Source organism: Sinocyclocheilus anshuiensis, unplaced genomic scaffold, assembly GCF_001515605.1.
Source record: "Sinocyclocheilus anshuiensis isolate Anshui unplaced genomic scaffold, SAMN03320099.WGS_v1.1 scaffold1599, whole genome shotgun sequence".
Classification (NCBI taxonomy): domain Eukaryota; kingdom Metazoa; phylum Chordata; class Actinopteri; order Cypriniformes; family Cyprinidae; genus Sinocyclocheilus; species Sinocyclocheilus anshuiensis.
In genome coordinates this window covers 96,714-119,996 of record NW_015549671.1, presented here as the reverse complement: position 1 = coordinate 119,996, position 23,283 = coordinate 96,714, and the positions used below count along the sequence as shown (strand labels likewise).

The window sequence follows — 23,283 nt, the reverse complement described above, 5'->3', positions numbered from 1 at the left end:
GAAACTCTCAACGGAAAATAAAATAAACTAAAGTAAAGAAATAGAAGTAAAGTTTGACAAGACTAGGTGGGGTTTCTCTTCATGGTTTTGGTGGAGCTGGCGTGTAAAGCTAAAGAAGCATGATTAAAAAAACATAGCTCAAAGCTATGACATCCTGTGTCTTGGGCCTCTGTGGAATTCGGCTCCTCATGTTTCAACCATGTTCTTGACCAAATCTTAGATTGTCTGATTCGGTCTGATACCCTACACTTTCATGTTTCTCATTTTAAACCTGTCTTGCGTTCTCCCCATTCCCCTCATGTTTACATTCCTGTCCCCCCTCCACCGCTAATTCCAGACGCCATGGATGGGGTTTTCCATATCTAGTGGACTGGGAGGGATATGGTCCGGAGGAGAGATCTTGGGTCCCGGCTCGGGACATACTGGACTGCTTGCTGATTGAGGAGTTTCATTGCTGTCAGTCTCATTCCACCAGGGGTCCACTGGGTGGCGTCCCTGGGGGGAGGGGTACAATCTGTCTCTTCTCCTGCACGTGTTTTTGTTTTCCTTTCTATGTGTCGGCTGCACGCAGCTGATTGCCTTCTGCATTCAGCGTGGCCATGCACGTGCTCACAGCTGCTTCTCATTTTCTCATTTTGTTTCTCCCTATTTTTACATCCCGTCTTCTCTTTTTCATTTTGACTTTACATTTTTTCAGTTGTACCGGTTAGCCGTTAGTTTTTGTTTTTCTGTTTCCCCAGCTCGACTTTCTTATGCCTGTTGTGTTGCCAGTGTGGCTAAACAACAATGGGAGGAGGTATCAAGGAAAAGGGCATGACATAAACTAGAAACAAGAACTTCAAAATAAAAAACTGACTTGACCAAAAACATTAAAGGGGAAACAAAATAAATGTCTACATAAATGTTACAAATAAGATCAATATTTTGTGGAAATGGGTGCTTGCTAAGTTGAAAAATTTTTGGTTTATGTGTTACAGTTGTGTAGTGAGCAGCAAGAGAGCCGTCCGTTACTGAGCCCTTCTATTGATGATTTCCAGAGTGAGAGCAAGAGTGATACATCCACACGGCCAGTCACCTCCAACACAGCAGGTTCCCCCATAATTACTGCTCCGTCATCTGTTCCTCCTCTCCTTCTCACTCGTCTGCTCTTCTCTTATCCTATCTCCAATTGGTGTTCCTTGGCATTTACTGTTTGTCTCAATGAATCCTTTAAACTCAAAATTGTTAATTTTTTTAGGTATCAGTTTTTCACTATTCATGATTGAAAATTGCATATTACCTAAGAATAGAAGATTTTTAAGGATTTATTTTGTACCCATAAATGTGTTATTTGGTTAATAGAATAAGAGAATACAGGTTTTCATTTTGGATGACTCTTATTGGCAGTGTTTTGTCTCTATTCTTGTCCACAGCACTAGACTTGGTGGACTTGAGTGAACCTTATGAGAGAAGGTGGAGCTGGGACAGATGGAGTCCCCGTGGGTCTCGTAAGAATGGTTTCTCTAAGAGTAGCCTTCACAAGAAGAAGACTGAAGAGACAGAGCTGATCCAGGTGGAGACAGAGCCATCATCTCCCAGCCGTTCTAACCCTGAAAGAGCCTCATTAGATTCAGGTATATAGCTTGTTAATGAAAGACACTTTGGCATTGTTGTTCAAATTCACCATAAGTCTGTTTAGATTTTTTTTGCATTGATATCTTTTACCTTTGGTGCCATCTGTAACATAGGAGCTGTGACGACAGAGTAGAGGATCCACATGCAAGGCGTTATTAGAAGCGTAGTCAGACAGGCAGGGTCACACACCGGCAAAACAGTACAATCTAAGGAACAGACAAAAGAGTAACCCAATACGCAGGCAATGGTCAGGGCAGGCAGCAAACAGTCAATAACAAGGAAACAGTCCAGGGTCACAAACAAGGCAAGGCAAGGTAAGGAAACAAGGAACAAGGCAAAACAGGAGAACACGGGTATGCTACAGGCTAACAATCAACAGCCATGTGTTTGTGACTGAGTGGTTCCTTCATACTCCTTCTAATGTGAAGCAGCTGTGAACTGGTGATGAGTGCTGATAAGTCCAGGCAAAGGATTGTGGGAAATGGAGTCCTGAGTGAATGGTAAAAGTCAGGGATGATGTGCCCTCTGGTGGAGATCATGGGCACTCCTGTGTGTGATCGTGACAGAGCCCCCCCCCAAGAAGCGGCTTCCAGACACTCCTTAACAGACCAGAGTCCAGGAGGGAGGTGGAGCAGAGGCGTAACAGGGGGAGAGATGGAGGGCCAGTCCATGAGAAAGGGGAGGAACAGGGGACTGAGGCAAATCCAGCGGAGCAGGAAACCAAGGCGGAGCAGTGAGCAAAGGCAGAGCCATTTTAATTACATTCCATTACAAGATGGATGGACAGTTCATTAGTAGCATCCATGGCCGGTCTAGGACAGGACGAGAGTACATAGGCGGTCTCCTTGACCGTGACGAAACAGTCAGGAAGTTCACAGACGGCCTCCATAGCAGTGACAGAACAGGTAGAGAGTTCACAGACGGCCTCCAGAGCCGTGACAGGATAGGCAGAGAGTTCACAGACGGCCTCCAGAGCCTTGACAGAACAGGCAGAGAGTTCACAGATGGCCTCCATAGCCGTGACAGGACAGGCAGAGAGTTTACAGACGGCCTCCATAGCCGTGACAGGACAGGCAGAGAGTTCACAGGCGGCTTCCATAGCCGTGACAGGACAGGCAGAGAGTTTGCAGTTCATAGACAACCTCTGTGGTCGGTTCAGGACCGGACACAAGTTCATAGGTGGCCTCCCTGGCTAGTTCAGGACAGGATAAAAGTTCAGAATCGACCTCCTTGGTCGTGACAGGGTAATCAGAGATTTCAGGAAAGACCTCCTTGGTCAGGACTGAGTAAATTCAGAGGCAGTCTTTGCGACCATCTCAGGCAGGGCTGATAGTTCATGATTGGCTTCGAGGGCCGAGACAGGTTTGACAGGGGATTCACTGACGGTCTCCATGACCTTGTTGGGACAGACAAAGGGTTCATAGGTGGACACCCCTGTCTTGAGAGGAGCTGAGGCGAACACCCCCGCTGCCTCTGAAGGTTCTGCAGCGGATGCTGCCACGTCTGGAGGTTCTGCAGCTGATGCCATCACCTCTGGAAATTCTGCAACGGATGCCACAGAACGTTCATAGATGGCCCTTACGGCCATAACAGAGGCATCGGGAAAGAGGGAAACATCGGGAAACTGGAACACAAGCGGGCTCTGGGTCTAGAGTGGGAGCCACCACCTCGGAAGGTTCTGCAGTGGAAGCTGCAACCTCTGGGGAAACTACGGTGGTGTCTGTGGCCCAAACTTAGAGAATGGCCGTAGCCATTACTGGTAGGACAGAGAATAGATCATCTATCTCAGAGACTGAAGGTGCTGTGCCTGGGGAACTGAGGTGAGAAGCGGCCGGCAGGCTTGAGAGCATTGAAACAATGTTGCTTGAGACCGTTGAAACAGTGTCATTTGAGAGCGTTGAAACAGTGTCGCTTGAAAACACTGAGTCTGCGTGGCTCGGGAGCGGAGAGTTCGTGGGGTAATCCACAGCTCGGACAGACACCAGCGGTAGATCCTCCACACTTGATACCAGTCTTGGACTGACAGGATTGTGGATGGCTCAGGCAGAATAGTCACGACTGGACGCTGCTCGGGAGTGGCAGCTGTGACGAGAAGAGGTTCTGGAACGGTGGCCATGATGGGACGAGACTCTGGAATGGCGGCCATGATGGGATGAGACGCTGGAATGGCAGCCATTTTGAGAACAGGTTCTGGGTTGGCAGCCATTTTGTGAATTGTCTCTGAGCTGGCGGCCGTTTTGTGATAAGTCTCTGCCTCTCCCACAGTGAAAGGTGAACCACATAGCGACAGTGCATAATCCATAAAGTCTCTTTGTGTACAATTGAATTTCCCTTCAGGTAAGCATGATTTCACTGACACTCCAGTGTGTGATTGTGACACCCTCAGAGGTTACTGAGACTTGATGGTGTTGACTTTAAAAACCCTATAACTGGTGTTGTCCTATAACTAAAACTGTTAGCACTTGTGCTCGGAATGTGGGTATTGTTTTTGACCAGGCTCTCAAATTTGATAGACAAATAAATTCAGTTGTTAAACCAGCACTGTTTCAGCTTAAGGTGATTGCTAAAATAAAATCTTTTCTTTCTTTTAATGATCTGGAAACTGTTGTTGACACATTTATTTCAACAAGATTGGATTATTATTTTTTAAAATTATTTTTATCTTTGTTATAAATTTGTGATTGTTTTATATTGTTATTGTAACAGGGCTGACGAGACGAGAGGCGTGCGGATCCATGTGCAAGCTTTATTTCACAAGAGAAGTGGTCATACACTGGCAGGGTCGATCGATGGCAAACAGGAATATGGCAGGCAAAACACAAGAATAGTCCCAGGGCTAGCGTAGGTCACCGATCGGCAGACAGAATCACAGGGGTGAGACGAGAGGGAAAAATCCAGGAAAACAGGCAAAGATCAAAAACGGCGAAAACAGGCAAGGCAAGGCAAAACAAGGAAAACACAGAGACTCGGAATGGGGTACGGGCTAAACAATACTCAGCAGAGAAAGGTGGTTAGAGTGGGTGTTATATAGTGAGTGAGGTGATTAGAAACAGCTGTGTGCAATGAGTGCAATCAGTGCAGTGTGCAAATCGTGCAAAGAATGATGGGATATGTAGTCCGGGGTGCTATGCAACAGTTTGTGTTGTGCGAGAGTCAATGTAATGGAAAGGGTGACCTCTGGTGGTGAATAAACGGAAGTCCATGGACAGGATTTGTGACAGTTATTTGTTTTATGTATTTATTTTAATTTTTTTGTGCAGCACTTTGGTCAACTTTGTCATTATTAAATGTGCTATATATATATATATAAAACTTTACAATCTGATGCAAAATTTCACATTTCTAAAAAAAATTGGACAATGTGGTATTATTATGATTATGATCTACCTGGGTTAACCCAGACGCCATAAATATGGTAGCTGTATCTCCATGCTCAGAAAAAAAATGTTAATTAATGAAACCCTATAACACATTAGGCAAGTTGTCCCTTATAATGAAAAGGTCTGCATTTATGAAATTAATTTAAGTGTAAAGTTCTTTCAATCAATTTAAGAGGTGCTTATGATTAAATTTACAGCTGATTTAATCCAAGCACTCAGTGTAATTACATTTTTGCCCTTTGTTGTCTATTTTTTTATCCCATTGGCCACTTCATCAGGAAGCAGTTACTCTGCACTTTAGCATTCACATTAGCATATTATTAGATTTAAAGTACTGGAACTAAATTGCTGGAAAATTATGGAAATGTTTCAAACACAGAGAACTTTGGCTTTCATGACACTGATGCCCCAAGTAGGAATGTATTCATTTTTATTTTAGCTTTATTGTTTGTCTCAAGTTTATGCTCGAAATGGTTTAAAATTAAACGCTACACTGGCTTATTTTAATCCTCTGGAAAGCTTTAACAACTTGCACTGTAAAGTTCAGTTCCAGTAGATTATGCCTTAAGCTTCTGTAAGATAAACCATTGCCATGTTTTCCCTGTTGTACTATATTTATCATTCCACAGCCCAACTGCTTTAATCAATTGCGAGCTGAGATAGGCAATCCTTGAGCTGTAAACTGTATCCTTATCTGCTGCTGGGTAGCCTTAATCTACCTTTTGCACCAATGTGTTGTTTCATTAAAAGCAGTTTGTGACAGCCTGTCTCACTCCATACTCACTGTCCTGTCTCCAGTGAGCAACTCACCCTTGGCGAAATGGGAGGAGGTGAGCCTTCACCCAGACAGTGCCTTGAATGGAGGGCGGAAGTGGAGATATGAGAGGAAGAGGTGCACCTCCAACCATTCATCTAGTGAGCTTTTGTGGTACGGTCAGGTTTACATCATTGTGCATATTTTATCATGGTGTCCTAAACAGGCCTGATATGATATGTTTCCATATTTAGTGTTTAATATAGTCACAAGGTGTGCTTAACTGTTTTTGGAGCCATAAAGATCAACTTTATGCTGCTTTAATAATTAATATTGGGGTAAAACAAAAACAAAGCATGTTGAATTTTTACATTCTATTCCCCAAAACCATTAAATTAGATTTAATAAGCCTTTAATAAGATTTAAATTAGATTTAAAGGGGTCATATGATGCGATTTCAAGTTTTCCTTAACCGCGGCTTGTGTACTGCATCATTACTGTGTCTGTTCCCCTTTCCGGCTTGAACTGATGGTAAAACTAATGACATTATTTACTGTCTTTACATTTATTTTGAAAGATGAAGCTTGCGATTATGGTAAGGGGCGTTACATTTCCGACGAGTGCTTGCGGTGTTCGGCCAATCACAATGCACTGGGTCAGCTGGCCAATCAGAGCAGACTGCGCTTGTCGGAAGGAGGGACTTTGTAGAAAACTAAGCGTTTGAGAGAGGCGGGGCATATAGGACCTACAATAATGTACAGTATTTGAAAAATAATGTGTTTTTTGAACATTAAAGCATGTCAACATATTCTGTTACACCAAATACACAAAATAATGATCTTTTAAAAAGCATCATATGACCCCTTTAATAAGCCTTTAACTTAACACGTAGTTAGGTTAAAAAACTTTTGGACAGCTGTGTCACTAACAGTGTGAATGTTGCATTATTAAAAAAAAACTAAATACACCATACCAGTATTATAAATGGAAGTGAATATTTTGAGTCCATTTTACATATTTTATAATTTTGTCTTCAAATCATCCTGAGTGGCCTCTTTTTCTGTCTTTGAGTTTTGGGGTGGTAAATCTATTGGTTATAAAAGATAAAGAAATGCAATGTATTTTTAAGAGTATGATCATTTATCTTAGATGTTAGATTTGATTTGTTTAATTCAGTTGCCTCTGTTCATCATTACCATTATTGCAAGCAATAATATCATTATTCACAGCATCTTGTCCTTTTCAGGTCTGCAGACTTTAAAACAGATTTCTCTAACAGGCATAGTACCCTGGAGCTCAGCATTAGCACGGAGTCAGACCCTGGGCCGGCCCCTCAGGTACACACTAATGATACTTTGATCTCATGTAAAAGACTACAGCAGCATTCAGTATTGATCATAATCTCCCCTCACACTCAGAAAATTGTTCCTGTGTGCACTTAATATGGTACAAACCCTTCTCACTAGGGCCTTCTGCGGACAAATTTGTTCCATTAGAAAAAAAAATCAAATACTGGAGGTACTAAAAATCCAAATAGTAAGCTGAGGTACCTGAGGAAAGGCACATACATCTTTGTATACGACAGGTACAGAATGCTACTATAAAAGGCCTTCCATGTTTCTAAGGTGCAGTTAATGGAAAGTGATACATTCGTTGTTTGAAGTACAGGATTTTTACCCTCATGTACCCCTTTTCTGAGTGTGCATCAAAAATATATATTTGTCAGATTTTTCTGTATTGATTCCTCTTTGTGCGAGACATTCTATTTATTTCTCAGATACTAGTAAGGATTTAAAGTGCCCCTATTATGGATTATGAAAGGTTCATATTTTGGTTTTGGGAGTCCCAAACAACAGTTTGACATGCATGCAAGGTCAAAAAACACTTTAATTGTCTTACAATATGCATTTATTTTTACTTTATTTGCTCAAGGCCTCCCAAACGATTCGCTCAACGATTCGCATTTTTCCAAACCCCTGCTTTGCGTGTGATTGAGCGGTCCTCTAATCTGCGGTGATTGGTCCGATGACCCAGTCTGTTGTGATTGGTCTACCGCATGCAGGGCATGTCGGAAACGGAAAGCCCATAACTCCAGGTAATAACAACGACAAACATTCACTATTCATCGACACATTTCTAGACAATTGCGAGCGAACAGATATTGCTGTTAGCCGGTTAGCCAGAGACCTACAAGCTGCGCGGGGCGAACACAACACACACAACTAAATACGTATTTTGCATGCTACAGAGAACATGAGAGCAACAATTTTTAATACTTACAGGTTGTGATTGGAGGAGGAAGAAGCTGGTTCAAATAAACTGGGTACTGATCCTTCCTTCAATAACCGGCCTGCGAATCCCGCTTGTACGCATTTAGGTTGCTGTAGCAGTCATCAGTAAAATGACGGGGACACAACACAAGGTTGGAGCTATACTGCTGTGGTATTGCTGTAAAAATGAACTTTAACCATTGATTCTTCACAGCCTCGTCCTTTGGCATTAAAAAAAAAAAAAACAGATTTACCCTCACAGTGAAGAGCACAGCGTCTTCTCGACATGATGCTATCCACAGGAATCCGCTACAGTGTTTGAGGGAGGGGGTGTTCAAGTTTTCCCAGGTCTGCGTGTGCAACAAGTGGGCGGGCATTACTGTATGCTAATGTTTCATGTTGACGTCAACATGAAACGGCTTGGGATTCGTTTTAAAAACGACTCTTTAAATGACTCAGTGTTGACTCTTTCTTTTGAGAGACAATAACTTTATACACGGTTCATTTTTAGGTTTAAAACTTTGCAGGATGTTTTCATTCACTTAGAGCTGTGTTACACACTGCATGAAAGGTACTTTTCAAAAATCCATAATAGGGGCACCTTAAATATAGCAATAATATATACTAAACCTTTATACTGCCCACAAATTTAATCCTGCCTACTGAAGAACTGAGTACATGAATAATATACAGTGGCCCCAGTAAGTATTCAATAGACCAGAAATTGTCCAAATGTCACTGCATTAGATAACAAAATCTTAATGAACGGACAACACAAGCACACTTCAACATTTCACAGAAAGACATTTGTTAGGCTCTACATCAGGGATGGGCAACTGGCGGCCCGCGGGCCGTATACGTAAAGATTGCTTTCAGTTAATGATGTTAATACTATCTCCAACCAGGAGAGGGCGTTATAGTTTCCAGCCGCTCCCCGTATTAATTTCAGCATAGTAGGACGTGCACTCTAATGTAAACATTCACTAACATTAGCAAATAATAAATTAAAAACTGACCATGAAAACAGTATTTTCCAGTTAAGATGGTAAACAGATCATCTTTTTACCAAATTCAAGGGGATACCCATATGTTTGGATTGTTTGAAAATCTGTATTTTATTTAAATCGCCATCACACCATTGCTCACAAACAACGGGGACGCCAGAGTTGCACCCCAGATAGCACACGTACGTCTGCAAGATGTCTGTTAAAGATCTCTTCATCTGGAAAGCATCTGCTGTGTACAAACATCTGATAGACGTCTTAAGATGTCAGTTTTACATTCATTCTAAATTATAAACATCTTAGACATCTTCTAAATGTCTATTTGACATCTGATAGGAAACGTCCTATAGACGTATTGCAGATGAGCAAATGTGCTAAAAAATACATCTTACAGATGTAAATGCAGACGTCATATAGACATTTCTGAGATGTACGCGTGCTATCAGGGACTTGCCTCAAATCTCAAAGGTAAAATAATTTCAAAGGTAAAATTCATAGTCAACAAAAGCTTTTTGCCAAATGCATGACAGAAATGTTTGCACTGAATTATGTTCTTATTTCCGCGGGTCCTTAAAACGTCTTCAGTTAAATTGTTTACATTTAAGGCCATGAAAACTCTTAAATGGTACAAAAAGTCTAAATTATAAGAGGTCTTTGGGGACGGAAAGACAAGAATTGCTATATGGATTAATACTGTATGACGATTAAACTTCAAAAGGCTAAGATTTCACGGAATAAACTTGAGCGCTGCATGTCAGCTTTGTGTACTGCGGTTACTGGGGAAACCACTATATTTCTGCAGTTCCGAAAGTGAAACCTGCTGGCAGAGAACGAATTTGCTTTTTCAATAAGCCCATCTGCTATTTTTGCTACATATTTTTAAATGTGAACCAGTGGATCGACAAAAAGCTAATGCATTATAAAAATCTAAACAATTAAGAAACTAAGATATATTTATATGTTATTTAATATAATAATTGATTAAATTAATATAATAATTGATACTTTTGACTCTTCTTTCTTAAAAATTGTTTAAAGGCTGAAATGTAAAGTGCAGGTCTTAAAAGCTCTTTAAAGCTCTTAAATTAAAAAATGCAGTTACCCGGTTATTTTATGGTACCATTTGGAATAACTATTTTTTTTTAATGAGCCCTTTTTAACTGTCCTCTTAGGTTGTTTTGAGAATGTTCTGTAGGCCACTAATTTAAAAAGGACCTCTGTACATTTGTTTGTTGCAAATTTACAGACAATGCAATTGAGATGTTTACATTGGCTTGTTGGGGTAATATTTCTGTCCACTGGCTACAAAGTTTTTCTTCTGAATTAGCATAACAGCACAAGTTTTATAGTTAAATAAATCTTTAAAAACAAATTGTATTAGTTATACTTTAATTTCCTTCAATAAAAAGGAGATTGAGTAAAACGGTGTAAAAGGTGTTTGGATGTGGATTAGTAATCTGGCCCCTTGGTATAAAGGAGAAAAAATGCTGGCCCTCGTCACTATCAAAGTTGCCCATCCCTGCTCTACATGATAAAACAGTAGATTAACTGTTCAAATTTAAGACAAAGTATTTGGGTACTGTCACAGAGTCACCAGCAACACCAGATCCTCCAGCTCTACCCACCTGATCACAATCACCCGATTTCTGATACACTTCACCTGTCAACACTAATCAAGTCACAGTATAAAGCCACCTTCCTATCACCACCTCAGTGTCTGGTCTTGTTGTTCACTAGCCTGCATCAAGTTATCTGGCTACTTACCTGCTCTACCTACCTTTTCGTCGAATTCATCCCAGTTGTTTGCCATCATCTTCAGTCTTCCACCCAGCACGTTGTCTCAGCCTCACCCTGCAAGAATCCTCAGTGACTGTTCAGCTAAGTCTTTGCTCAAGATTATCAGCTATACTATCTCACCTATGATCATTGCTTGCTCCTTTCCTGAACCCTGTAATAAAGCTCTGTGAGACCGTCATTTACCTGTGTTGTCTCTTTCTGTTTGCTGACAGAAGACAAGACCAACAACATGCAAAACAACGCAGTGTCAAGCAATGATCAGAACCCGGACTTGTTTGCTGAGCTCGTGCAAGCTATTCGCCAATCCCTTCAACTTCTCATCACCTCTCCTTCACTATCTGCCTTCGCCTGTCCCATGGCCTGCCCAGCGACATACGGTGAGGTGGAGGAATGCAGCAGATTTCTCTTATAATGCTCGCTCTTCTTCGAGATGCAGCCGCAACTATTCCGCAGCGAGTGGGCTAAGATTACTTATATTAATTCACTCTTGTTTGGGCACGCATTGCAATGGGCACATTCCATATGGGATGCCAACGGCGCAATAGCCAACTCACTCATGGCTTTTGTCACCCACTTCAGAGGTTTTTGGACAGAAAGCCAACGATCTGTCCGTCAACGATCAACTCTTCCGGTTTCGCCAAGGCCAATCCACTGTGAGTGACTATGCGCTGCAATTCCACACTCTAGTGGCAACCAGCGGCTGAAATGAGATGGCGCTCATCACTGCATTCAGACAAAGGCTTAATGCAAACATCTGTCAGCAAATGGCCATTTATGATGATGTTGTGGGACATCCAAAAAGCCAATCGCATCTAACAGCCTGCACATTGGCCCAACCTCATGCATCTCCTCCACCCGCCTCGCCATCTGTCTCACCAGAGTGTCCAGCACCAGAACTGATGCAAATTGACTCTTACCACCTCACTCGTACAGAGCATCAACGGAGAATGAATAACGGGCCCTGTCTGTACTGTGGAGCAACGAGGCATCTGATATCTGCCTGTCCTGTCCGTCCACCACGCCCAGCGGTGAGTACCCTTCAGTTACAACCTATGATAGCACCATTAACTTGTACTACCGTGCTGGTAACCAGTGCCAAACGATCTATTTTAGCGCAAGCCCTGCTCGATATGAGATCTGCCGGGAAATTCATCTCCCTGAACCTTCTTCATCAACTCAACCTCAAAATGAAAACCTATTCTCAACCTTAAAATATCCACACTATACTGGGAAAACAGCTAGGCAAAGGCAAAATCCAGTATTGCTCACCCACCATCACGCTCCGCATCGGTTGTCTGCATCAAGAGCCCATCTCCTTTTTGGTGCTGGAGGGTTCAACTGCCGACATCATCCTGGGGTGCCCTTGGTTGACTCAACATTCTCCATTCGTAACATCATCAGGCCACTTTGAATATCAGATGATGGCGTATGGCCTCTCCAACTCACACCCGGTCTTCCAGGGGTTCATGAATGAGTTGATCCGGGAGTACCTCCACCTCTTTGTGATTTGTGTACATCGACGACATCCTCATCTACTCCTGGAACCTGGCTGAACATCGCCACCATGTGAAACAGGTCCTTCAGAAGTTAAGAGAGCACCATCCAGCATGATACCATCCAATTCCTCAGTTACATAATCGACCATCATGGCATTCACATGGACCAGAGGAAGGTAAAAGCCGTCAGAGATTGGCCTCAACCTACTACCATCAAGGAACTCCAAAGTTTCATAGGTTTTGCCAGTTTCTATCGCCAATTCATCTCCAACTTCAGCCAAATCTGTGCACTTCACTCCTCAAGAATAAGACCAAGTCTATATCCTGAATGCCTGACGCCATCAACGTCTTCAATCAGCTCATGAAAGCCATCGGGACAGCTTCTACCCTGGCACACCTGGATTGACGAAGTAGATGTAGCCACGGTCGGGGTAGGAGCAGTCCTGTCCCAACGTCACAGAGAGTCTCCCATCCTCCATCCATGTGCCTTCTACTCCAAGAAACTATCCCTGGCGGAGCAAAACTATGACATTGGAAACCGGGGGCTCCTAGCTATCAAGCTTGCACTAGAGGAGTGGCGACCCCTGGCTGGAGGGAGCCAACCACCCTTTTTAAGTAATAACTGATAACCGTAATCTGGAATATCTTCGCGATACTAAACGTCTCAACCCCCGACAAGCCCACTGGGCTTTGTTCTTCACCCACTTCAACTTTACAGTCACTTACTGGCCCGGATCAAAGAACCAAAAAGCAGACACACTCTCCTGTATCCATCACCCCAAGGACAATAACTCTCCTCTGGAACCCATCCTCCCTCAAGCCATCATTGTGAGTCCCATCCAGTGGTCCCTTGATGATCAGATCTCAGAAGCCACTCACTCTGAGCCTGCTCCGCTGGGAGGTCCAGAAGGGAAGGTTTATGTACCATCATCCCTACGGCTAACCCTTCTGGGCTCTGGACACCCAGGCAGCCAGCAAACCCTCTCAATCCTCCAACATCACGACTGGTGGCCCAACATGGCTCGGGAAGTCCCCCAATTTGTTAAGAGCTGCTCGGTCTGTGCCATCTCCAAGACTCCCCGACACCTACCTCAAGGAAAACTGGTTCTATAGCCGTTTCCTTCCCTGGGCCTAGTATGCACAGAACTCACTACGGCAAAGCACCACCGGCCTGACACCTTTCCAGTGCATACTTGTCCATCTGCAATAGGCAGTTCGGAGACATAAAAGCCAGGCAAATGCTCACCGCTCCCCAATACCACATGAGTCAAAATGTCTGGCAAAAAGTCAACACCATCCTGGACTCCCGGCGACGAGGCATCCATCTGGAGTATCTTGTGGATTTGGAAGGATACGGCCCAGAGTAGAGATCATGGGTTTCACGTGATGACATCCTTGATCCAGCCTTATTAACAGAGTTCCATGATTAGCATCCTGACTGTCCTACACGATGAGGACATGGTCATCCTCATCGCTGCATCGTGCAGTCATCTGGATCAGCTGATGCACTTCACCTGTCAACACTAATCAAGTCACAGTATAAAGCCACCTTCCCATCACTACCTTAGTGTCTGGTCTTGCATCAACTTACCTGACTACTTACCTGCTCTACCTACCTGTTTGTTGAATCCATCCCAGTCATCTGCCTTCATCTTCTGTCTTCGACCCAGCACGTTGTCTCAGCCTCACCCTGCAAGAAACCTCAGTGACTGTTCTGCTAAGTCTTTGCTCAAGATTATCAGCAATATTATCTCACCCGTGATCGTTGCTTGCTCCTCTCCAGAAGCCTGTAATAAAGCTCTGTGAGACCGTCATTTACCTGTGTTGTCTCCTTCTGTTTGCTGACAGATACTATCTACTTGTCAAATATTACGTGTTTCACACCACAATTTCAAAGCTACTTTGTTTGCGGTACTGCGGGGCGGGGCGGGGCGGTGGCTAAAGTTACCCAACCTTTAGTAACTAGTATCCTCTGTGGTTACTTTGCTAGAACATCTGTGTAAACTTGAAAGGAACTGGCTTCGCACATCCACTAAAAATCTCATCGAATTCAGATCAATTTAAATCCCAATATGGCAAATAAATTTAGTTAGTTCTTGACATAATAGTTATGAAAAAATGTCTAGCATCTTTTATTTGCAGATACCTCTTGGTTTGATAGTTCATCGTCTCATGTATATTTTAGTGTGGCTTAAGTGTTCAAATACTTTTTGGGGCCACTGTATACTAAAAAATTTATATTGGCCATAACTTTAAGATTGCTTATTCAGCATGATCTGAGGACAGAGACGGTGTTACAAAGCGACTGCTGGTTGACCTTGTCTGCATGTGTGTGACCATCTGTGTGTTGGTCATAATTGGCCATAACTTTAAGATTGCTTATTCAGCATGATCTGAGGACAGAGACGGTGTTACAAAGCGACTGCTGGTTGACCTTGTCTGCATGTGTGTGACCATCTGTGTGCACAGCGGCAGAGGCCCCAGCTGGGTGGTACTTTACTGGGGAGACAACACTCATTAGAGGAGGAGTTTGTTCGAGCCAAGGCTGCTGTGGAGGTGAGACAGAGTCCTTACAATACACACACACACACATGCTAACACAAGAAAATCACAGCTACTTATTCATTTGAAAAGTTTGGAAAAAGTCATGTCTGCTACCACACAAATCTTCATACCTCAAGGCTTACTCGCAATGTATCTGGTCACCTGGGAATCGCAGTTTCTTGCATTCTGTAAGGTCAGTCTCACCCTGTAAGTTAAGACTGCATAATTGGTGTATTTTTAGCCGAACAGTGCAGCATTAACAAAAATGAAATCTCAAAGAGGCTGCTTTGTGATGATGTCAGCTCTTAGCTCTCTAGTCTTCCATCCAGAGATGCTTATTGGGCAGTAATATTCATAAGACATCCATTTTAATGTCATGTGCTCAGTAAAGAAACCAGTAAAAAAGGCCAGAGCATCTGTACTGTAGCTATATTAAACAGTGACACTAAAATCCAATCAATATCATGATTCAAACTGTCTGAAGTTTTCTGCTTCCTTCGTATGAAACTACTGTAACTTTTATAGCACACTCTAATATGTATGCTTTTATATTTAAAATACAATTTTAAGGAAGATTATTTCTGCCGTGAAACATATTTAACTGAACATAATTCCTATAGAAAAAAGTGTTTTAGCAAAACTTTACTGCTTATTCATATTTATGAAAGAATAATTCATGATATTTGTAAAAATAAAGATAAACTTTTTACTTTTTAAACTAACAAAGTAAATAAACATGTGTACATACAATCACAAGTATGTATGGTGTAAAGAAAATGTTACTGTAACAAATGAACACAGGGAGACAGGGTTTATTTAACACAAATGGTGCGATAACAGAACAGTCTTGAATGATAACATGGTGAAAACTTAAAGGCGATACTCATATGTGCTGACGAGGATGGAGGATGAGGCAGACGAGATGACGAGGGCCACACAGACACAGGTAAACGGGAGATTATGCTGGAATAATCAAAAGAACAGGTTAGTAACGAGTGCAGCATAGTACGCACATACAAGGCCAGACAGTGTCCTTGATGAGGCTAGTGTTTGAGTGACAGGTGCATATGATTAGTCTGTGGCAGAGTAACGGTGGTGAAGGGTGAACGGGGAATCCGGGACAGTTAACCTGTATATTGCTGTTTATTTCACAAAACATTTTTCAGAGTCACTTCATTTAACCTTTTTTTTTTTTTTTTTAAATGGTACAAAGGTTTTTCAAAACCATGTATCACACCAACAGATTCTTGGAAATTGTCACATGTGTTTTAAATACGTTTATCCAAAAGTTTATTATACGTTTATTTTCCTTTATCAGGGACTCAAATACTTCCTGATTAATTGCTACAAAAGCTTATACCTGGTGCATATTATAAACTAAAGCAAAAATAACCACATCTAATAATAAAACAGTTGTTGAAACTATAAAGCTAGTGTGCAGGTTTTCGTGTGCTAGCTGGTGATTATTTGAGTACAGATGAATGACTCTGGAGAACCCTTGCGGTGTTGCAATTGCATGGCACCTCTTTGTCATGGTGACAGGACTGCTTGAGGGAACCACAGGCAATCTAGGAAAAGATTGATCATCCATATTCCATTGGGCTGATAACAGACACATTTATTTATTTGATTTATACCTGTGTATCAGTCATGCAAATGGAAAAGATGAGTGTGTATGACTGTTTGTTGTACGTGATCGTGTGCAGTGTGCAGGATTTTCTGTGATTAATTGGCCCGTCCAATGGGTACCTTCATCACAGATACAGCACTCTCCCCTCATTTCCCCTGCAAACACTCAGTGAGTCAGCTCTAGGTGGACTGATGAAGCCTAAGCAATTGTTTGTGTGTTGCAAGATTAATTTGAGGTGCAAAGAAAAATAAAAACACGAAGATTTCCAGTCAGTGTTGCTCTAAGAACTGGTTTATTCAAGCAGGGAGCCAAAGTAAGCAAACAAAGAATGCTGGGTGGAACACACACTAGCAAACCATGCACAAATGCACAGATGGTTGATTAAAAAGCCTTTTAGATCAATGTCATGGGCGTGAATGAAGTTCACAGGGTTATCTGCTGTTTGCCTGATAAAATAAATGCCCTCATTCATGAAAGTGATGCTGATTTTTCCCTTTGTCATGATTAGAAGCCCTTGAGAATACATAAATGGGAAGACTTTGACAGTGACTGTGATTACATGTGCAAGAATATTACAATATTATTCAGAATTTGATTGTATTCCCAATATTTATGTTATGTAAACATGTTAATCTGTGAACTGATTAAACTGAGGGTTTCTAGAAATCTGAATCTGAATACAGATGGTATAAGCCAAAATTAATCAGAATTCTGTGTCATGTAACCAATTACACATGTAATTGAATATTCACTTTTACTGTATCCGTGCATGTCCAAGTGAAAGTAATTCTTAGAACTGTGTGATACATGGAAAATGTCAGTACATAGTACTATGGAAAATAATGTGATGCAAATGACTAAATGTGGTCACTAAGGCCATTACTTTTTGTTCTTTTTCTCCCATGGTGATTGAAACTGTTAAGAGGTCTCTCTCTCTCTCTCTCTCTCTCTCTCTCTCTCTCTCTCTTTCTCACTCTCTATATACATCAATTACAGCGATTGTGAGAGCTTCATGTCATGTGGTATAGAATCCTGCACTGCTTAGGGTCTGTATGCCTTTACTAATGCAAAATAATAAACTCCATCCAGATAAGTTTTATTAGCATATCAGTATGGATATGGTCAATTTATTACTGTACAAAATCTAAGTTCATGTGATTCTGGATTAAATCAATATGTCATTACATCCCTGTTAAATTTGTATAGTATTAATTTTGACATATTCAATGTTCCTGAAAGAAGCATTTTATTTCAGTTTTTGGGACAATGCTTCCACTGCAGTATGACAAAGAAAGTGATCTAGTTATTTGCTCAGTGTTCATGCCTCGCCAAATCGACAGATGGATTGTAATACATATTTTATGCAACTAATAGATAAGTAATATAGACATTTTTCATATTATAAGATTTTCATAAGGTGTTTCATGTTGAGTACATTTTACATGTACACACATGATCTCAGAGTATTTAAACTTGTCCCGGAATCCTGCAGTGATAAAATAATCTCTGCATCCTGCTGAGAAACCGCAGATTGCCTGTGTGTGTGTGTGTGTGTGTGTGTGTGTGTGTGTGAGAGTTTGTAAAAATTTTAAGACAAATTCACACACATGCACATCCACACACAGTCTGAGAGAGTCATTTAAGATAATACTTTCCTTTAGGGCTTTGCAGTACATGATGGACTGTAACTGGAATCTGCCCGGAATTATCATACCTCATCCGACACATAAAACTGTGTATAAAAATACATATGCATACATTGTATGGTGCTTCTGCTGACCTCTCAGATTGATAAGAACTAAATACTGTATGAAAGCTGAGAGGTCTGTCTGTAATCCAATCATAAATGTGCTTCTTGCAGATTATATTCTGGTGAATCCATAAAGATGAATATGTTGACCTTTTGACCTTGCTGCTTCAAATTACTTTACAGCTTTTATAGCTAAAAACAATATGTCCTCATAAAACTGGAGCATGATTGTGAGTCTGGCTAGTCCTATGTGGAATAATTAAAATAAAAAAACACATAGCAATTCAAATGCTATTAAGTCTATCCTAATTATTCCCTGCTGGTTTAAGTTATTGTTAAAGCAGCATTTTTATAGATGCCAAATAACATCTCTCTGTAATGCTCTACAGGGTCACATTTTATATGGTATTCCAATATTGGCTGTGTCCTAAAGGGCTGTTAAACTGTCTCCCACAGTCAGACACTGAGTTCTGGGATAAAATGCAGGCAGAGTGGGAGGAGCTGGCACGGAGGAACTGGTTGGAGGATGCTGACAGTGAAGGCCTGGTTCCACTCAACTTTTCACCCACTGAGAAGGTATTCTCAACCAATCAGAATGCTCTGCATCAGTGGTTCTCCACCATGAGCTGGGCCCCCCTAGCAAATTCCAAGAGGGTCTTAGGATGACTTTTATTTAAAATAATAAATGATTATTAATATATTAAAAATAATCTAATTTTAAACATCCCCTCTGCTGTTTTTTAATATGCTTAAAGACAAACCATGTGCAAATTCATCAGTCAACACCATTGTCAAGTATTTTCTCCCTAAAACTGCTGTGTCCCAAAGTCTCTAAATGTAAAACGGAACGCAACCCGGGGTGCCAAAATACTATTGAATAAACTGCCAGTGGGCGGAATCACACATATCAAAACAAAACATGTCAAAGTAGAATAATTGGCTGTAGGATTGTTTTTCTGAGAAATGAGCAAGTGAACTACATGTTTTTTTTTTATATCTACAAAATCATAAATTTATGATAGTACTGTCAAAAAATTACATACAGCACCTTTAACCAACGGAAACTACTCTATTCATTGTTAACCAATCAAAGGTGCTGTTCCACACCACCGCATGAATGTATTTCATGATGGCTGCCCTCTGTATTGCATTTTATGTGACGGCAGAATTGATACAGTGGTAGATTATCACTTCAAACGTTATAGACTCCAGATGCTGGATAATGCTCTCTTTCATCTAAAATGATCTCTTATGTTCCATCATTGTGTGCTTCCAAACAGGTAGAGAATGTTCAGATATTGCCAAAGACTATACTGTGCTGCCTGTGCTACAGCCCTTTTAGAGAGACAGCTTGATTAATCATAGCATCCAGTTGCTAGGTGCTTTCTATGCAGTTAAGTTGTTTTGGGTGGTTGATGGGATGCTGCTATTCAGTTTCGTGGGTGTTCTGGATGGTTGCTTAAGATACATTCTAAGAAGTTTGTAAGAATGCAGGTCTGTTTCTTAAGAACATCCTTTTTTATTAATAAGAAAATGGCAGGGTTTAGTAGTGTTTTTAATTGTATGGTGGTTCTTGTCAAAAATACCTCAAAGGCTGTATTTGTTGCGCTGTGTGCAGATTACTGTAATAATCATAATATTTGTGTACACTATTTTCATTTCAACTGGCTTGATGGGAGTTGAACACCCAGTGTTGCATTTTTTTTATGTGATGTTTAGTATTTTAAGAGCCTGTGGCAAGATGGAGCAGTCTGTTGCTGCATTCATTTGAGTCTTAGTTTATTGTGTAGTGTCCTGGATGGTGTGAATGTTGGGCATATGGCTTTGCAGTGGATCATTTGAAGTGTGAGTTCCTGTGCCCTTTTCTTCTCCCCACGCCTCTGATTAGCCCAACTGCACTTTCCACTGCAATATTAAAGACCTCAGCATGATCTAATTATCAACACACCACCATCTACCTCTCCAGATTTATGAAAGGCTTACAATAAGTCCTGATCTCAACTATTCTATTAAAATAATCATAATACTTACTCGTGATTTTGATTGTTTTCTTTAAGCTTGTTTTTTGGTCCTTTTGCTTGCAGGGTTACTACTTCCATTCCAATAACCCTTACAAAGACTACACCAATGCCTTTGAACAGGGGCTGCAGAAATGCAGGGATGGGGATCTGAACAGTGCTGTACTACTGCTGGAGGTGTCCATCGTACAAGACCCTCAAGACTCAGAGGTAAAGAACTCCAAGAGAAGTTTGCCCATTTATTGAGCATTTGTGTGTGTGTGTGTGTGTGTGTGTGTGTGTGTGTGTGTGTTTTAACCTTCCTTACACATTAGCTGTTTTCCAAAACTTAGCAAGTGGCCTACTTAGACAACATTTTAGCGTGTGAAGTCTTAAAGGCTGTTCAGTAAGGTACTACTGTCTATTTAACCAAAATCAAAGGCAGCTTGACATCTTTTGCAATTAAGACAATCCCAGACTACATTACACAGAGCAAAAGGGAAAAAACAGATCTAAGATGATGGTTGACTATTGCAAGTATACTTCAGGTTCACTTTAAATATCTTGCATTTAAAGACCGATATTATAGAGAGATCATTCAATCCTTATTAATAATCATATTAAAACACATTTTAGGCATAATATTAAGAAATGTGCATTGTGCAATAAAGAAATAGTCCAAATAAAATTTAATTATAATTTTATATCAGTTAGTCTTAAGTGATGTCAATAAATATGTCAAAGGATTTGAAGTATACTTACAGTAGTATGAAAAAAATGTATTTTAAATATGGCATAGGTTCTTTTTTACTAGGGGTGTGTGAGTGCGAGTATGTGTGTCTCTATTGTATGTGTGTACGTTTATATGGGAGAGAGCAAGAGAAAGACACTAGTGCTTCCATAGATAATAAAACATAATTTTGGGGGAATAACATGAAAATTGTTTGTCATTTTTATCCTATTGTTTAATATATTTACTGTATATTGGTCAACATCTTTGTGGGTTTTTGTTGTTTGCCGTTGTATGCTATAACTAAGGACCTTTGAAATAACTGAAATAATTTGGCGAAGTGATATTAAACTGTAATGCAGTCAAGACCTGCCTGGAACTCCTTTAAGCCCGGGATACACTGCATGATTTTTGGCTGTCCCAGATGAAAGATTGCCATCGTGAAGCAATCGTGGCGATTTCTGTGATCGTGGCTCTTAATCGGTGGTCCTACGTCATACAGTGAGAGAGGTTCAAAGACGGGCGTTTTCCCGGTCTTGCGACCAAAGATAGCCTACGATAGTTTTCTGACAGTGTCAGAAATTCAGCATGATCAACGCACAGTGTGTTTGCTGCAACGACCTGCGTCTACTCAGCAGCCAATGAAATTGCAACATGAAATGACATATTGATCCACCCGACCAACGGCACTAAAATTTCAATGCCATGGAGGCAAAAAAAAGTAGAAGGTATACTGGTATGTGGGATACCCATAAAGAACAAATTCTTGTTGAGTTGTGGCAGCAGAGGGCATGTTTGTACGATGTGTCCTCTAGCTGCTGTCATGACCGCACCAAAAAGGACATAGCATGGAAGGAGATAGCGGAGGAACTGCAGCTGCCAAGCTCCCTGTGCAAAACTGGCATCCCAAGTTGTCCTCTTTTCCCAAACCATGAGCGGGGCCATATTGCATTCTTCTGCCGGCGCCTCTTCTTTGTTTCAGCACACATGAAAAGCACAACTGCCAAAGTGCGATCCATCTTGATGTACCGGTATTTGTTTACCACTAGCGCATGCTGATGACGTTGCGTTAACATGTGTCGCAGCCTACGATTCAATAGGTGTCATCATCGTACAGTCTACATGCTTGTCGTACCCAAGTTTAAACGATCCATGTCGCTCAGTGTGATAAAGTAATGATCTTATAGGATTGCTAAAATCGTGCAGTGTATCCCGGGCTTTAGGGGTGCGTTTGCCTAAACATTCATCAACCAATCAGAATCAAGCATTCAACTGCCCTGTAGTATAAATTGAAACAATGTTACGCAATATAATTGTTTTATATAATTATATATAATTTATATAATTATATATAATTGTGTTAATTGTTATAATTTATTACTGTATTTTTAATTAAATAATTGCAGCTGATGAGCAAGAGACTTCTGTCAAAAACATAACCAATTCCAAAGGTTTGAATAGTACTGTATAGAAGATTGGGGTGACCAACTGTTGTAAAAGTTTAAGAATTTTATATTTAGAACATTCTAAATCAGTCCCTTATGAGGTTCCATCTCTGAATGCTGCTGTAATCAGTAGACATCAAGGTGGCTCACTAGAATTTGCAACAGAATCATGTCCTGTATTCAACTCAGTTTACTTAGAATGTTTTATCCCCTTAAAAAAAAAAAAATGTATTCCTCACATCCCCTGCTATATCTCATTATTGCCCAGTCAGCACCATCAAATATTTAATAAAGTTTCCCATGCTTTAAGAGCCAAGGCGATGCCAGACAGATGGTGTAAACCTCTGGGATATGGCTTATGAATATGATCCTGTTTAACCTGAATCAAAACCACATTAAAGTCCACCACCATCGCCCCCCAGAGTGAAGTGCCATTAAATGCACTGGCCAAGCACATAAAGAGAGTGAACAACACTAGCTATGTTTCCATCCACCTATTTTTATGCGCATTTTGGATTATCGCATAAAAAAAACGCTGGATGGAAACGCCAAGATGCGCATTAATTCTAAAAATGCGCATAAAAAACTTATGTGCACAATTGAGTAGGATACATTTTCTATCCGATAAGAAAAATGCGCATAAACTACAATGGAAACACATTTACCGAATAAATTCCACCATGCGCATTGAAAAAGTCATGTGACTGCGCTATGAGACGGGATAAATTGACTAACCAGCGGACCAATCTCGTTCACAGCATCTATATGTTGTTTCGGTCGTTCTGAAATCTGTTATCAAAGTATTTCTGTATAATTACTGTCTTACATGACTGCGTTCCCAAACAGCAGGCATCCACCTCTAAAAGCATTGA

At 41.0% G+C, this 23,283-nt stretch overlaps 1 protein-coding gene across 5 annotated transcripts in view; it reads left to right on the top strand.

Moving 5' to 3' along the window:
* Window positions 1-23,283, top strand: part of LOC107660316 (PEX5-related protein-like) — a 111,308-nt gene that overhangs the window by 69,908 nt on the left and 18,117 nt on the right. For 3 of the 5 annotated variants that reach the window (XM_016449596.1, XM_016449593.1, XM_016449597.1), the window contains 7 exons: window positions 978-1,089; window positions 1,413-1,613; window positions 5,793-5,922; window positions 6,995-7,085; window positions 14,785-14,871; window positions 18,696-18,815; window positions 20,324-20,467. In XM_016449596.1, coding sequence (XP_016305082.1) covers window positions 978-1,089; window positions 1,413-1,613; window positions 5,793-5,922; window positions 6,995-7,085; window positions 14,785-14,871; window positions 18,696-18,815; window positions 20,324-20,467 — 885 coding nt within the window. The remainder of the gene's footprint in view (window positions 1-977; window positions 1,090-1,412; window positions 1,614-5,792; window positions 5,923-6,994; window positions 7,086-14,784; window positions 14,872-18,695; window positions 18,816-20,323; window positions 20,468-23,283) is intronic. The other 2 variants (XM_016449594.1, XM_016449598.1) reach the window with 2 other exon arrangements.